General features: G+C 32.0%; 1 protein-coding gene across 23 annotated transcripts in view; it reads left to right on the top strand.

Annotated features, from left to right (window-relative positions):
- AFDN (afadin, adherens junction formation factor) overlaps nucleotides 1–17,626 on the top strand; it is a 154,762-nt gene that overhangs the window by 65,304 nt on the left and 71,832 nt on the right. For 19 of the 23 annotated variants that reach the window (XM_031937474.1, XM_031937488.1, XM_031937486.1 and 16 more), the window contains exons 8-11: nucleotides 1,151–1,318; nucleotides 4,213–4,257; nucleotides 8,807–8,901; nucleotides 9,938–10,200. In XM_031937474.1, coding sequence (XP_031793334.1) covers nucleotides 1,151–1,318; nucleotides 4,213–4,257; nucleotides 8,807–8,901; nucleotides 9,938–10,200 — 571 coding nt within the window. The remainder of the gene's footprint in view (nucleotides 1–1,150; nucleotides 1,319–4,212; nucleotides 4,258–8,806; nucleotides 8,902–9,937; nucleotides 10,201–17,626) is intronic. The other 4 variants (XM_031937492.1, XM_031937483.1, XM_031937489.1 and 1 more) reach the window with 1 other exon arrangement.

Raw genomic sequence — 17,626 nt, 5'->3', positions numbered from 1 at the left:
ATAGATGAATATTTGAATTTGTTTTTTCTGTCATCTGGTACAGTGTAAGGTATTCATGTGATAATAATAGATATCATATATAGAACACTTTAAGGTTAGAGTGCATTGCCATTTCTTTCTTCAGCTCACTTTACAGATAAGGAAATTGAGACAAACAGGATGCAGTGACTTGCCCAAGGTCACACAGCAAAATGGGTCTTAGATCAGATTTGAATTCATAAAGCTTTCCTGACTTCAGATCTGGTTTCTATCTACTGAGCCACCTAGCTTCCCTAAAAATTACTGTTATTTTGTGAAGGAGGTGCTTATATTATGCTTATTTAGCAGATAGCAATAACAAAATTAACAATGAGCGAGACTGGTCCAAGGTGCCATAGCTGATAAGTATCTGAGGGCCTGTTTGAACTCAGATCTTTTTGACTCTCTGCCTGGTACTTTTAATCTACTATGCTATCTAACTACTTTATAATGTCTTAGAATCTTTTTGGACACCAGGAATTCGAGTGAAGAGTAGCTAACAAAAGTTTTAAAGAGTCCACAAAGAATATTTTGAGAGTTTCAGGAGTGACCCTTGAAAAACCTTCTGTTACAAATGACATAAAATAATGTCATAAGAAAAATGTCCTTTTATAGATCCTCAGTAATTCTGAATTACTCAAAATTACTGACATTTGAAAAACTAAATTACAGATTCTATAATGAAAAGAAACCCAACAGTATGAATACAAAACTGGGGTTCTTTTCATATTCTGCCATGAATTCATTGTATAACTTGAACAGGTCATTAAATTTCTCAGCTGTATTTTACTAGCTCTAATTTTCATGTATTTTTTAGATTCTGTGAAATATTTGAGTGATGTTAATAAAAGAATACAGATTTTTGTCTTATTTTTTCTGATTTAATGTTTATAATTTATATTATTGCCTAAGGTTGATAATTTTAAATAGTTTTTAAATATCATTAGAACATTAAAATTGTTTTAAGCCAGTATTTTTATATGTATTATCTGGTCAGTGAATGTGGTTAATGGAAGTAAAGTTATTTATTCAACTTGAAATCCTAGGAATCTTATGCTAGAGTTTTGGGAAATTGCCTTCCATAGTATATTATCAAGCGTGATCTGAGACCGAATTTAATTTTTCTCCATAGGAATTTTAGTTTTTCAATTGAAAAGGAGGCCACCTGATTATGTCCCAAAGAAACTGAAGAAGCAAATTGATGGGAAACCACTAAAGGGGAAGGAAAGAGCTGAAGGGTCTGGCTATGGTTCTTCACTTCCACCTGAAAAACTGCCCTATTTGGTAGAATTAAGTCCAGGTAATAAGGATTCTGACTTACACAAATGTGCTTATTATAACCTTTTTCTCTGCATTGCTGAGTCTTTTGACTGTCGTTAGTTTTTAATATGTTATGTAAAAACTTATGCCTATATGATCAAACTGAATTTTTTGCAACAAAATAGTGATGCCTATTATATTTAGGCATCAAATATATTTAATTAGTTAATTATAATGAATTAAAAAGTGTTTTTTTCCAGACAGAAGATTTTTTTTCTTCTAATTTTTATTTGTATCAGCAGTTCCTAAAAATTGTAATATTGTCGGTTGAATATAAGTTCTAGAGTATGCTGGACCTTCTTTGTACTAGCTTATTAGTGAGACCATTTATATTTCAGAAAGCCTCAAATAAGAAAAGTTGGGGCTTGATTTATTGTTTTGTTGATTATTTAAACTTAAGAAACTAATAGGGAAAATGTTAAAAAATATAGATTAAATTTAAAACATGTACTGCATTCTACCTTCTCCCCCTAAGCAATTTTTGAATACTGTTAAACCTTGGTTATTCCTTATTAATGGCCCATCTTTCTAAAAAGATGTCTTTGACAGAGAGTAGGAAGGAAAGATCTTTTAGATATTTGCTAGAATATTACTTCTTTTGATTTTATACTTGTAGTATCTTTCAAATATGTATTCCATATGTAGACTAAATTGCATTTATACTTTATATATTTTTAAAGAAAAAGTGTGTTCAATATATTGACTAATATATAACTTTAGTGAAATATAGACATTCATACATTTACAGAAGAAATTATAATTGAAAGTTCTTGGTTTTTTGTTTTTTTCTCTTTAATGATCATGCTTGTCCAATGTATGTTCTTAACATTTTAAAAAAGTAGCACTTTCATATGCTACATGGTTAGAATTACATTCTTACTCACTTGAATGCCTAAAATGTAAAATATAAATATGATCATCATTTTGATACATGCAATACACACAAACATACATGTGTATGTACATACCCATGTATACATATGTGGGTCTGTAACTTTACTTTTATAATCTGAAATTTTGCCTTTACACTTTGATTTGACTAGTAATTATAAATTCTTAGTACAAAATTATTTTTTATATGAAAACGAATTCAAGATAAGAACTATGTCCCATGGTTCTGGGTCTCGTACATTTTTGTGTAAAACAGTCTTAATTTGACTAAGTTGTTATCTAATAATAGATTCTGTGTTTGATTTGGAAATCTTTTGATGCTGGGTTAGTATATATCAATATATACAGGAGATATACAGGAGTTCGATTCTTTCCCCAATAATGATTTAATGTATTAGAACCAAAAAAAAGCTTATGTGATATGATTCACCTGGTTGCTCACTTATCACACTGTTCCTTTGTTACTAACTTTGCATAAAAGCTCATTTCATTTAACTTAAAACTTTTTTGTTCCCCTCCCCCCCAACTAATTAAAGTTGTTTATAAAGTAGAATATTTGAAACAATGGTGATATGACTCTAGGTAATGATTTTAAGATTTAATGATTTAAGAAAAGATTAGGTTAGTCCCTTTGGCACAGTATGGTTTTATTTGGATTCTTTGGAACCATGTCTGAACATTTCTACTCTGAAAATACTTTTAAGTCAACTCTATTATGTATTTTTATTTACACACACACCCCTCTACCTGTGTGTATGCATGTATGTATATGTATATATACCCTAAATTCATTTTTTTAAAGAAGAACACTTATGTTGAAACTTTTTATTTCCCTAGAGTACCTAAATTTGCATAAGTGCATGTTCATTGTAGGCAGTTTGCTGATATAAAATTGACTGGAGGTGGGGGGATTTGTTTGACCAGTTTTAGGGGTGTTTTTTTAGGTAACTTTGGAGAGTTTAATATACTATTTACTGCTACTTTAAATATGATCAGAATTTGATGCATCTAAGATTTATACATCTCATCCTACCAATAATGCTTCCAGTTCATCAAATAATGTGTGTATGAATTAAATCAAGTAAGAAAATAACTTTTAATGATAGTTTCATTTAATCTAATATTCTCTCTTAATATGGCTTCCTATACATGTAGAGGTTTGTAACTGCATAGAATCAAGGACATATTTAAAATTTAACAGTCTTCTTACTAAATCATGACATAACACAGCAACAAACAAATAAATAAATGGAAAAAAAAACAAGCAAGCAAGCGTAGTAATAAAATACTTTCTTTCTTTCTAGTGACTGTTTTTTGCCAAGTGATTTCCAACCTGGCAAAACCATCTGATGTGGTGACACAACATTCATATTGAACAAAACAAACTCCTTTTAAGAAAGAAACACTTGTTAGTCTCTTAACCCTGATGATGTTCCCTTGTGTAAAAGATCTACCCAGATATATTTAAAAGCCTATGACGGGATAGAAAATTAAAATTTTAATATATGGATTATGGGAGTGGGGTTGAGGAATTATTTTTCTTCTGGTTTTGGATCAAAATATGTTCATTGGAAAGCTAATAAAGAGTTGAAAAAATGCAAGTCTTCTTATGTTACAAACTAACTGTTGCTTTTGTGTATTGCTTGGTGACTGACCAATTGTCTCAGTGTTTGCTTTAATACTTTGCCTGTTGGTTTCTACAACACCATTAGAAACAGTTCATCCACTGATCTTTTTTTTTTTTTTTTTTTTTTTTTTTTTTTTTTTTTTTTTAGCACTGTTGTTTTGATTCTTATAATTTAAAAAAATGGTGGGGGCAAAATGCACTTTCTCATCCTATAAAATTGAATTTAAGTGTTGTCTCACTACAGTTTCATCCTTTCCTGTCTTTTCTTTTTCTTCCCCCTTCTGCATGTACTGCATGGTATCTGTCCTGCTGATGGTGCCTTCACCTGGGTCCTGTGCATGTGTTCTTAACCCCAGGCAGAAGGAATCACTTTGCCTACTACAGCTATCACACTTATGAAGGTAATTCAATGTTTAATACTACTTTTTATTAACCATATCACTAACTGAACATCTTGGATAATGTACTGAAATGGATATAAAAGAATGATCTGTACTTATTTTTAGAAGTTAGTTACATGCTGTATAGGTAGCTTTTAAAAATAACCTTAAATATCTGACTAGAACATGTATAGGCAGCTCTCTTAACTATGCTGGACCAATTTTCTTATCCGTGGAATGGAGGGAGTGAGTGGGTTTAATGGTGTAAGGGTTCCTTCTAGCTCTGAAGTATAATGGAAGCTCATCAGTCAAAAAGATTGCTTTTCTTCCTAGAAATTGTTAGGTCTGAGAAGCAGAGTAGTGAAATGAATTGAAAGCAATTTGGGCAATGAGCAAAATACTTGGTTTCAGATCCTGCGTATGATGCTTATCAGCTCTGTGACCCTGGGCAAGTCATCAAATGAGTGTTAATTTTCTCATCTGCAAGATCTGGATATTAATGCCTGTTTTAATTGCTTTATGAGATTGTTGTTACTCAAATAGGATTTTGTAAAACAGTTAGCAAACTTTAATATGATATATACATATATGTCACTTGCATTTTGAAGTTACAATTTTGGGGACTTTGGCTTTTTTTTGTTCCAACTCTAGGTGCTTACAGATATGAATACTATTCAACTTTGAAATTTTAATTGAATGCATTGGTTCATAATGGGGTTGAAAGGTGCAGAATCTCTCCCATAACAAATCAGTCTAATTTTTTCATCAATTTGGTAGAGCTGAAGGAGAAAAATTTTCATAAATGTATTCTATTTATTTTCTAACACAGCAGGAATACGGTTTTGGAGGACTAGAGGGTTAATTGATTTGCATGTGATCTGCTAATTTAAATTGATCGATTCTAAGAGCTACCTTTTAATGTGAATTGTCTCTAATAACAAAATTAATTTTCTTTCAGTAAAACTAGACTTTCTTGCCTTGATATACTCCCCATATTCCATGTGCCTTTTTAATTATACTTTAAAATATTTTTTTTTATGGCAGTCATTGTTGCCATGTCAAAGGACAAAATATTAGTCTTTTCTCAGAACCATAATTTTTATATAGTTAAGTTGCTGCATAAATCTGAAGGTAATACTCTTACTCTTTTATCTTAAAGAATTGTGTAAACCAGTAATCTTGATTTATTGTAAGAAATCTGTGGTGTTAACTTTATTTGAAATCAGATGTATATCTATATGTCAATAAAGAAACTTTATTAAGTGTCTACTATATGCTGTTGCTAAGAAAACAAAGAAAGGCAAAAGACAGTTCTTAGTCTAGTTGGGAAGAAAACATGCAAACAACTATACAAACAAGATACGTACAACATAAGTTGGAGAGGCATAAAATTTCAAGAAACATTTGCAAGCATTATTTGTTGCCCATTTTAATATTTGTGTATCTAGTTTTGTATTTGAGCAGTTTTATCTGTGTTGTCATTTTCACATTAAGATGGGATAGAATAATGAAAGGAAAATTAATATTTCTGTTTTATGTGTTATTTATGGAAAACAAGAATGTAATAAAATAATCAGATTCAATCCATCTTTTCTTAAATTGTTGTATCCAAGTTTTATATAGATATTTTTCCTGCTGAGTTCCCAAAATGTTTTGGAGTAAGGTAGAATTGCCTGTCTCCCTGTCTACATATTCCATCTTTTTAAAGGTGGTATGAAGGAAGCACTTTTAAATTGCTTTCTTTCTAAAAGTGAGCTGTGCTTTTTTATTGGGGGAAAAAATACTGATCTTTTCTGTATGAACATTGTGTTCATTGTTTCTAAAGGCTAATAAAAAGACTATTTTCTTCTGTACTATTCTCACACTTGATTAAATAGCAATTAGGAAAATGTAAAAGAAAAAAAACTAGAGATAGGGAGTCAGGTTGAACCAGACTAGGAGTCCAAGCTCATAGGAACTGAATGGCAAAGCACATAGCAGCTTCCTTACTTGCCTGCCTATTTGTGACTCTTAAAATTTCTTTGTAGGAAATAGTTGTTTAACATGATTTGTTGATATGAAATCATTCTCTTTAGTTTAAAAGTGCCCCAGACTTAATTCCTTAATAAGATGGAAGATAATTGGAAAGAAATGAGTAGCAAAGGACTAACAAGTACTTATTTCTTGAGGGGGAAACAAGTTTAAACTTTTGATTTGCTCAACAATTTTTCAGTCCTCTTTTGTAAGCTATTCCCAAATGTAAGATTATAAGAATATAATTATTGATTTACTAAATTAAAGGAAAAAAAATCATCATTATTAGGCCTAATTATTTGACCCTTGAATTTCAGAATCTGTTTATTATAAAAGATCAAAGTACACCACTCCTTTGGTGGTTTCTTTGAGGTAATAGGTAAAGGAAAGAGAATGAGAAGTATATTTTGTTTCTGACTTTATAACTCTTATCTGCAATGATAGAGTAGCTCTTTGCATAGATATAGGATCTTGGAGATAGATAGCTCATCCTTTCTAGTCCAACACCCAATTCTTTTGGTGAACTTAAATGATTTTCCCAAGTCTATATAGGTAGTGATATTAGAATGTAGATTGTAATTTAAGTTACTTCACTCAAAATGAAGTGGGGGTATGTGAATGTGAGTATGGTGTGTGTGTGTGTGTGTGTGTGTGTGTGTGTGTGTGTGTGTGTGTGTGTGTGTATACACACACACACATATAAATATTTTTAAAACTCTGCCTTTTAAGTAGTAAAAATTCCTGGCATTATATAACTTCATTAGGTATTTTCATACTGTAGCTTCACATTTAGAGAATGTATTTGTGTTTGTGTGTGTGTTCCTTTTTTAAAACACTCATTCTACATTTTCACCTTTATTTTTAATGTTTTGTTTTATTTCTTTGTGCATATTTATTTTTTTGTGATTGATTTTTTTCTTGCAATAATAAATAGGTTCTCTGCCCCACCTCACCCCACAAACTCTGTACTTAGGAGACCAAGAATGCTGTTAACAGACTGAATTTTAGTCCTTTGAAAGATGATAAATACATACTTTGTAGGAAAAAATAACAACCCATAGGGAGTCAGAATTCAAACCAAAGTCTCCATCTTTTTTCCACTACAACATTCTGAGTTCTCTTTGATAGAGTATCTCATTGATAGAACGAACAGTGATGCTCTTTTCAACTGATCCATACCTCCTCCTCATCTCTGATTTGTGTCTGTATTATCTTATCACTTTTTTTTTTTCCAGTGGGTCTTTATAGCAAGAGTTCTAGGAGTATGTATATGTGTGTGTTTGACTTTATCTCATTCTTTTTCTCCCTTTTTTCCTTTCTCTTCTTTCCCTCCCACCTACCTTCCCTTCCTTCCTTCCTTCCTTCCTTCCTTCGCTCCTTCCCTCTTTCTTTTCCTCCTTCCTTCCCTTCCTCCTTCCTTTCTTTCTCTTTTTTTTCATGTATAAAATTTAAAAAATCTTTTAAATTTTGAATTCAAAATTCTTTCAACAACAACAAAAAATGTGTACTTTGATCTGTAACCCAGATTCCCTCAGTCTTTTCTCGGTGATGGATGTGGATAACATTTTTCGTCATAAATCTTCAGATTAGCTAAGTCATTCACAGTTGATCATTGTACGATAATGCTACTATTGTGTATAATGTTCTCTTAGTTCTATTTCATCTTCCCAGGTTTTTCTGACAGCATCCCACTGATCAGTTCTTAATGTACAGTAATATTCAATAACAGTCATAATATACCACAATATTTTGTGGTTAATCCCTTCAGTTTTCAATTCTTTGACACCACAGAAAAAGCTATATATATATATACACACACACACACACACACACACACACACACACACATACACACACATACATACACATAGTAGAGTCTTCTCCTTCTTCTTTGATTTCTTTGGGGGAACATGGTATTGCTGAGTCAAAGGGTATTGATAAATTCTTTACTTATATCCTTTTGGGCATTGTTTCAAATTGCTCTCCAAAATGGTTGGATCAGTGCATTAGTATCCCACTTTTCTCACATTCCCTTTTCCTTGTCTGTTATATTAGTTAACCTGATTGTTGTGAGATAGAACCTCAGAAGCAATTCTTATTACCTTTTCCAAGAACAAATTATTTTCTATTTACATGAAACTTCTTAAATCTTTTGAGTTTTATTTATAATGAAAATGGAAACTTGTTGGTTGTTGGAAAAGAGATTCATATTTAGAGTAGCATCAGCTAAATTTATTTTGTTTCTGGGTTTATTTTTTTTTATTTTTTTACCCTTCTTGAAGTTATTATTAAAGAATTCAAAAACTAGTGACTAGCTTAGTAGTGGTCATCCTTTCCATTATAGACCTATAGACCTATCCTCAAGCAGCAGACCAAAGCTATCTAAAATGCAGAAGTTTGTACTCTATTGGTTTAGCCTTCAGTAAACCAGGATCATCTGGAAAATATAATGTAAGCATTGGTGTAGAACCGTTGTTGAGAATTGCATTTGGTAATAGAAACTATATATTATCATTGACTTTTAGATGAAGATTTTCTTTTCATTTCCTTATCACAGATGGTTCTGACTCCAGAGATAAACCAAAACTTTACCGCTTACAATTAAGTATCACTGAAGTTGGAACAGAAAAATTTGATGAGAACTCCATTCAGGTGAGCAAAGCTATTGACGTCTTTAGCATTTGATTTGAAATTATAACATAAAGAAAAAAAAAATTAGGGACAGCTAGGTGGCACAGTGGGTAGAGCACTAATCCTGAAGTCAGGAGAAGCTGAATTCAATCTGGTCTCAGACACTTAACACTTCCTAGCTGTATGACCTTGGGCAAGTCACTTAACCGTCATTGCCTAAGCAAAAAAAAAAAAGGAAAAAAAGGAAATGAAAAAAAGTTTATTATGGTCTTCCATTGCTATTTAATTGATAATCTTTTTGGTGAGTGCTTTGCAGAATAAAATCTAAAATATACTTTCACTATCATTTTACTTAATACCAAACTAACATTTGGAGAATAGTTTAGATTTAATGGCCAAAGTTTTCTTCATTCAGCTACATCTGGATTATTGTCTTGATTTTATTTTTTGTGAAAGTGTCACATTATATACATGAATTAGTTCTTACAAAGTTTAGTCTTTGTTGTAATTTATGTGGAAATATGCATTACCTTGATACATCTGAATATATATATATATATATTCATCTTTCCAGATGTATCTACACACACACACACACACACGTTGAAAATAAGCTTTAGAGGGCAGCTTGATGGTGCAGTGGATAGAGTACCAGCCCTAAAGTCAGGAGGACCTGAGTTCAAATCTGGCTAGATAAAACATCCTATCTATGTGACCCTGGACAGTCATTTAAGTCCAGTTGCCTCAGCCAGAAAAAAGCTTTAGACAAAATTGTTTTCAAGAGTAAATAAAAATGAATTTAATTGAATTACTTGCCATTTAGGGATAGAAAGGGAAGAAATTGGAATACAAGGTTTTGCAAGGATCAAGGTTGAAAAAATATCCTTACATATGTTTTAAAAATAAAAAGTTTCAATTAAAAAAACTTAGTTACTTTGGTGATATATTTCTTGTTAAAAATTCAGAAGTATAAATAGTATATAGATATATATAGAATAATGATGAAAGTTTATTAACTTTTTTTTTTTACACATTTTTTTATGTGATTCAAATTTAGTTGTTTGGTCCAGGAATTCAGCCTCACCATTGTGACTTAACAAATATGGATGGAGTTGTTACAGTTACTCCTAGAAATATTGATGCGGAGACCTATGTGGAAGGGCAACGTATTTCAGAGACAACTATGTTGCAGAGTGGCATGAAGGTTCAATTTGGGACGTCTCATGTATTTAAATTTGTAGACCCCAGTCAAGATCATATCATTGCCAAAAGATCTATGGATGGAGGCCTGATGGTTAAAGGTCCGAGACATAAACCTGGGTAAACACTTTTTTACGATCTTATTCCATCTTTTTTCATAAGACTGTGTTATTCTTATATTTTGTTGTTTAAGGATAATTTATCAAGCAAATATACTTTTGCTGTATTTTTTCTACTAGTGATTATAGATTTCCCTAGTAGATACTACTTTTATTCTCTAGTCTTTCTTGTGACCAATTACATGCTTTTTAAAGAACCGACTAGAGCTAGAAGTGAAAATAGTGGAACTTGGTTCTTAATAATGTGAAATAATCATTTATATTAGTTTATTAGACTGTGCAGCTATGGACATCCCAATCATAGTTAATGGACTCAACTAAAATATTTCATTTTATATAAATACAATTCATGGGTATTAAATTAAAATTTTTATATCTTTATGCATTTAGAGAAAGTTTATTAAGAAAACTTTTTTCTGCTTGGGTTTCTTAGAAATACATTTTCAGAAGTAAATATGTAATGTTAATTATTTGAAATACTTCAATTCCCTTTTGTCCTTTTTTCCCCTGAACTTGGCTCTTCTTTTTATTTCTTAAATTATCAAAAAGACTTTTCTAAAATTTTAGTTCAAGTTATGATGATTGATTTGTGGTGAATGTTCTAGCAATATTCTTCATAGCTTTTATACTAGTTTTTATAAAATATTAGAGCTGCAACAAAAGGTTCTAACAGGTTATATATTATAAATAGATTATAGGGAATAGGGAAACACATAGAAAATGATATAATTAGAAAATCTCTAATGAATACAATGACTAATACCTGGAATTTTTCTAGGAACCCACTGACTTAGAAGGCAGTTTGCCCCAGAAATGTCTATATAGTAAACATAATATAAATATACAAATATTATTTATTTGACAATTTGTATTATAAATAGTATCAACATAAATAGTTAATCTAGGGTTATTTAGATTCTGGACTCTTATTGTTACTTGTCTGTTCTACTCTTACCCTACTCATCATACTACAGAGTATTTTTAAAGGAGGCATGAAAAAGAACTTTCCTTTAGTTATATTTATTGTTGTCATTCTCCCAAGATAATTGTCTTAAATAGGTTGCCTCTTATCCCAACTAATTGGATATATTGGAGTATTTGGCTCTAAGAGTCATATATTAAACTTCTCACTTTTCCAAGTCCTTTTAATTCAGAAAATGCTTTCGACTCTTAATTCATTTCTGTATTTGTAACTACTAGGATAATAGCTTATATATATTCTCAACTGCCATTATACATCCTTTTATATCTGTTTCTGTCCTGAAACCCTACTATTACTTTTCACTTATTTCTTTTAAAAAATTCAGTTAGCTTTGTAAGAAATAAGTTGAAACTCTTAATATTCTTTCTGCCTTTTCCATGTGATATAGATTCTAATTTTTTTCTTAAAATAGGAAAATGAAAAAGAGTGCTAAATGTAATCGTGAGAGGAAAGAGCACTAAATTTGGAGTGCAACACTTGGATTCTGATCCTTGATTTTTCCTTGGACAAATCACATAACCATTGAGCTTTAATTTTCTTTATAAAATAAAACTTGCTAACTTGTAGGATCATTGTGAGAATTAAATGCAAAATTTTGATATACTTTAAATATTATTATTATTATTATTAATAGTCATAGTTAGATTCCTTGTGCCCGATGAAGGGTATTGCCATGAATTATATGAGTATGAAGTATTTGAAAGTGATCAGTTTCCTTATCCACAGTAGTGGGTAGTGATCATAATTGCCTTATAGGAATAGAAATAAAGACTAGCTAAATCCCTGATTTCATTTGTTTTGGAGCTCCCAGAGGAAGAAACTTGCTGAACAAAAGTAGTTTTTTTGTTTGTTTGTTTTTTGCAATTTTTATGAGTTATTGAGTTTTTATTATATAAGAGATGTCTAAAACATTTAGAAGTTAAGTAATTTGTCTAGGTTCATATACCCATTATGTGTTAAAGGAGGAATTCAAAATCACATTTTCATATATATATTTTGCTGAGGCAGTTGGGGTTAAGTGACTTGCCCAAGTCACACAGCTAGGAAGTGGTAAGTGTCTGAGGCCAAATTTGAACTCATGTCCTCCTGACTTCAGGGCCGGTGCTCTTGGACTGTATCACCTAGCTGCCTCATCTTCCTATGTTTTCTATTCCTCTAGTCAAGTTGTATTCATTACACCTCTTTCAATGGCTTCCTATTTCGTACAAAATTGTGGAGTGTTTTAGTTTAAAGAAACTCTCCCCAACATCTAGATCAAACCATATCAGATGAAGAATTTGATACACTGTACCCAAAAAATTATTATCAAGAGCATTTAAATAACTCCAAAAGAGAGGAAACCCATTATGATGTCTCAAAGATCCCATTTCACTTCTAGAGGGACCAGATTTTTTTTTTAAATTAAAACTTTTTATTTTTCAAAACATATGCCTGGACAATTCTTCAATATTAGCCCCCTTGCGAAACCTTTTCTTCCCCTTCCTCCATACCCTCCCCTAGATGGCAAGTAGTCCAATATATATGTTAAACATGATAGAAATATATGTTAAATCCATTAGATGCATACATATTTATACAATTATCGTACAGCAAAAGAAAAAAAAGAGAAGCAAAATAAAATGGAAGCAGACAACAAGAAGGGTGAAAATACTATGTTGTGAAGCACACTCAGATCTCACAGTCTTCTCTCTGGGTGTAGATGGCTCTCTTCATCACTGAACAGGTGAAACTCATTTGAATCATCTCATTGTTGAAGAGAGCCATGTCCATCAGAATTGATCATCATATAATCTTGTTGTTGCCATATAGAATGATCTGGTTCTGCTCATTTCACTTCGCATCTGTTCATGCTAAGTTTCTCCTGGCTTCTCTCGTCCTGCTGGCTGTTTCACAGAACAATAATGTTCCATATCATTCATATAACATAATTTATTCAGCCATTCTCGAAATATTGGGCATCCACTCAGTTTCCAGTGTTTTGTCACTACAAAGAGGGCTGCCACAAACATTTTTGGATATATGGGTCCCTTTCCCTCCTTTAAGATCTCTTTGGGATATAAGCCCAGTAGTAACACTGCTGGGTCAAAGGGTATGCACAGTTTGATAACTTTTTGAGCATAGTTCCAAATTGCTCTCCAGAATCCATTCACAGTTCCACCAACAATTTATCAGTGTCCCAGTTTTCCCACATCCCCTCCAACATTCGTCATTATCTTTTCCTGTCATCTTAGTCAGTCTGACAGGTGTGTGATGGTATCTCAGAAATGTCTTAATTTTTATTTCTCTGATCAATACTAATTAGGACCATCTTTTCATATGACTAGAAATAGTTTTGATTTCTTCATCTGAAAATTGTTCATATCCTTTGACCATTTGTCATTTGGAAAATGGCTTGAATTCTTATAAATTATAGTCAATTCCTTATATATTTTAGAAATGAGACTTTTAAATGTAAAAATGTTTTCCCAGTTTATTGCTTTCCTTCTAATCTTGTCTGCATTAGTTTTTTTTTTTTTTTTTTTGTGCAAAAACTTTAACTTATTATAATCAAAATTATCTATTTTGTGATCAGTAATGATCTCTAGTTCTTCTTTGGTCACAAATTCCTTCTTCTTCCACAGATCTGAGAGGTGCTCTATGTTCTATCCTATGTTCTTTTGTTTATAATATCATTCGTTATGTCTAGATCATGGACACTTATCTTTGTGGATCATTGCCTAGTTTCTGTCATACTAATTTCCAATTTGAAGGACCAGATTCTTAAGAAAAAATTTCCTCTTTGCAACTTGTATCTCTTGTTCTGTCTTTTGGAGCCAAATAGAATAAATCTAAACCTTCTTGTATGTGACAGTTTTTCATGTTCTTAAAAGAAGTTGTCAGGTCCCCCTGTATCTGCTCTTTACTAGGCTAAACATCTGGTGGGGGGTTTTATTGTTATTGTTGTTGGGTTTTTTGTTTGATTTTTTTGGGGGGGTCAGTTTGGTTTGGCTTTTTGGAGGCAGTTGATGTTATGACTAAAGATAGATTTGAACCCGGGTCCTCCTGACTCCAAGGTCAGTATGCTATCCATTGTGCCATCTAGTGGCCCCTGCCTCTCTCCCCAAACATCGGATCTTGCTGTACCATAGCCTTAAAACCCATTACGGTCATGGTCAGCTTCTGGATAGTTTCCTGCTTATTAATCTCTTTAAAAATGAAACTTTTATTTCATTGTACATTGAATTAATGAGCCTTTATTTTTTATTTTTTTATTTTTTTTAATAGCTTTTTATTTATAAGTTATATGTATGGGTGATTTTACAGCATTGACAGTTGCCAAACCTTTTGTTTCAATTTTTCCCCTCCTTCCCCCCACTCTCTCCCCTAGATGGCAGGATGACCAATACATGTTAAATATATTAAAGTATAAATTAAATACAAAATAAGTATACATGTCCAAACCATTATTTTGTTGTACAAAAAGAATCAGACTCCAAAATATTGTACAATTAGCCTGTGAAGGAAATTTAAAGAAAAATGCAGGCAGGCAAAAATATAGGGATTGAGAATTCAATGTAATGGTTCTTAGTTATCTCCCAGAGTTCTTTCGCTGGGCATAGCTGGTTCAGTTCTTTACTGCTCTATTGGAACTGATTTGGTTCATCTCATTGCTGAAGATGGCCACATCCATTAGAATTGATCATCACATAGTATTGTTGTTGAAGTATATAATGATTTCCTGGTCCTGCTCATTTCTCTCAGCATGAGTTCATGTAAGTCTCTCCAGGCCTTTCTGAAATCATCCTGTTGGTCATCTTACCAAACAATAACATTCCATAACATTCATATACCACAGTTTATTCAGCCATTCTCCAATTGATGAACGTCCACTCAGTTTCCAGTTTCTGGCCACTACAAAGAGGGCTGCCACAAACATTCTTAATGAGCCTTTATTTCTTTCCCATCAACCCCAACTAGGTGGGGGGAGAGGAGGGACAGAAAACCTTAAAACAAATTTTCATATTGGCCATTCCTAAAAATAGAGGTCTCTTTATCTTTGTAATACATAACCTCATTGTCAGAAGATGGGTATCACTCATTGGTTTTTGCACTGATTGATTGCTCAGACCTCTAATATATTAGGTATATTTGGTATAAACCAAAAGTTTTTGGAAAATATTTATCTTTACAACAATGGCACCCAGAACTAAATACAGAACTGGATTTTTTCTTGCTGTCTATGCCATCATATTGTCTGATACTAATATAGTTTCTCTTTCTGCCTGTTAATCTTTACTCAGATGTTCTCTCCATTGCTTCCCTCCTCTCCAATTCCTGGATTTCCTCATGAATATATATTCTTAATGTTAAACACTACTCTATTGCTTCCTATTATCTTCTTTTCTCCCTTCTTATCTTGTCTTATAATATATCCTTCCAAAGCTTTATTATAATTATAACTGCATTCTACCAATTCTCAGTGATATTTCTGTGATCAGATTTATCTTGCATTAATTTTTTTAGGCCATCTTACTTGTTCACATCGTGCATTTGATTTTTAGCTTTGGGACCTTACAAAATTTTTTACTTATAGTTGTAAATTTAAAAGTCATCTGTACAGCCATTCTTTGTACATATAACTATTTTCATTGATATTTAGCTTGCAAATACATACTTTTCTCCCCTTCCCCATAAATCTTAATAAGATTTTCAATACCAACACAATTTCTATTAAGCATTGCTATTTGTGTTTATTTCTATTTTAAGCCATTGAAACCAAAACTCATCTCCAGTATCAAGTTTTATCTGTTCCTTTCCCAAGTCTACTTTTTAGGAAGGCCTTTCTTTCAGTGTTGAAAATAACATTTGTGCCATTAAGGTCTTCAGTTTTTGTGCCCAAGACTCCCTAATTTGGAGAATGCTTTCTGAGTTATTTTTGAGTATAATCTCTGTCCACATGAATCATCAACTCCAGATATAAGCCTTGGAAAGGACAGCATGACCTTGCTGCTATCAGCTTAATTAAAACAACAGCCACAACCCTCATCTCATCAGGGAGCTATCAACCACCTCTAAATCATCTCTTCTTCCTCTGATCTTTACTGAATATTCTCTTACCTGATAGCACCTATGGTCCATATTATTATTCCTTAGAGAATAAGCAGCTCTTCAAACAATTCATCTCCCTTCTTCCTTGGAAATGCTATATATATTTGTTAGCTTTCTACCCATTAGCACTCACTTAAATGTAACAATTAATTTAGATTAATTTTCCTTTAGAAATTTCCTTTTAAAATAGTATTAAGATAATAGAGCTAGAAGGGATGTTAGGAATCATATAATTGAGGGGTTGTCAATAGGGAATCTATTACTTGGTTTTTAAAAATTTTGATAACATAATTTCCTTAAAATCCTTTGTACCTTATTTTGTGCATTTAAGAATTATTCAAAAAATTTTTAGATTTGACTTCCTCAGTGTGCAAAGGGAGCACAAAAAGGATTTAAAAGACTATAATCTTTTATAATCAAAAAAGCTTAGATAAGATCACCCAGGGAGCAAAAGAGTGAGGATCTGAATCCAGGTTCTCTGGCTCTCAAGTCCAGTGTTCTTTGCATGCTATTCTACTGCAGACAGCTTTGTTTTTGTTAAAACTGATTTGGAGATTGGTCGATGGTTTTCCTTATTTATTTGGGCTTTCAATTTATGCTCAGGTAGAAAAAATTTCATCATTCACATCTTTTGATTTTTCAATTGGATGTTATTCCTTTAACTTAATCCCTGTGATAGAAGAAAACAATTGGTTTTCTTTTAGTTTTTGTCTTTTGGGATCAGTATATTATATATTCAAATGATCAGGTTTGTAATAAACAAATCTGTGTTAATCTTATGAAATAATTTTAGTCATTAGCTTCAGTTCAGAAATTTAGATATTTTGAGATAGTCATAAATATTTAGATTTGCTGTTTAAAGGGATAGTTTAGCAAATTTTGAAAGGTCTGGATTTCTGATTTTTCAATCTTCTCTTTAATGCCTTATTTTTACTCTAAATGGTGATTGTATAAGGTGGGATGAGGTTATAGTAGTGAATATTTTGAGAGCCTTTTTGATTGGCTTGTTAAGTATCTTCTTTTCCTTTGTAATTGTAAGGTTTTCATCCAACCCCATCATTTTATAGAAGTAGCTAATTATACCTGAAGAGTTTAGTTATTTGGTCAAAAAAAGTGGCATAGTCCAGAGCTTTGCTTTTTCTTTATATAACTAAAATTGATAGTTTTCTCATTTCTTCTTTTTCTTTTTCTTCTTCCTCTTCTTCTTCTTCTTTTTTTTTTTTTTTTTTTGGCTGAGGCAATTGAGGTTAAGTAACTTATCCAGAGTCACACAGCTGGAAATGTCTAAGGTCAGATTTGAACTTAGGTTCTTCTGACTTCAGGACTGGTCCTCTATCCACTGCACCACTTAGCTGCT

This window comes from Sarcophilus harrisii, chromosome 4 (genome assembly GCF_902635505.1).
Source record: "Sarcophilus harrisii chromosome 4, mSarHar1.11, whole genome shotgun sequence".
NCBI classification, from domain to species: Eukaryota; Metazoa; Chordata; class Mammalia; order Dasyuromorphia; family Dasyuridae; genus Sarcophilus; species Sarcophilus harrisii.
Note: the sequence above shows the minus strand (reverse complement) of the source record. Positions and strands in the feature narration are given on the sequence as shown.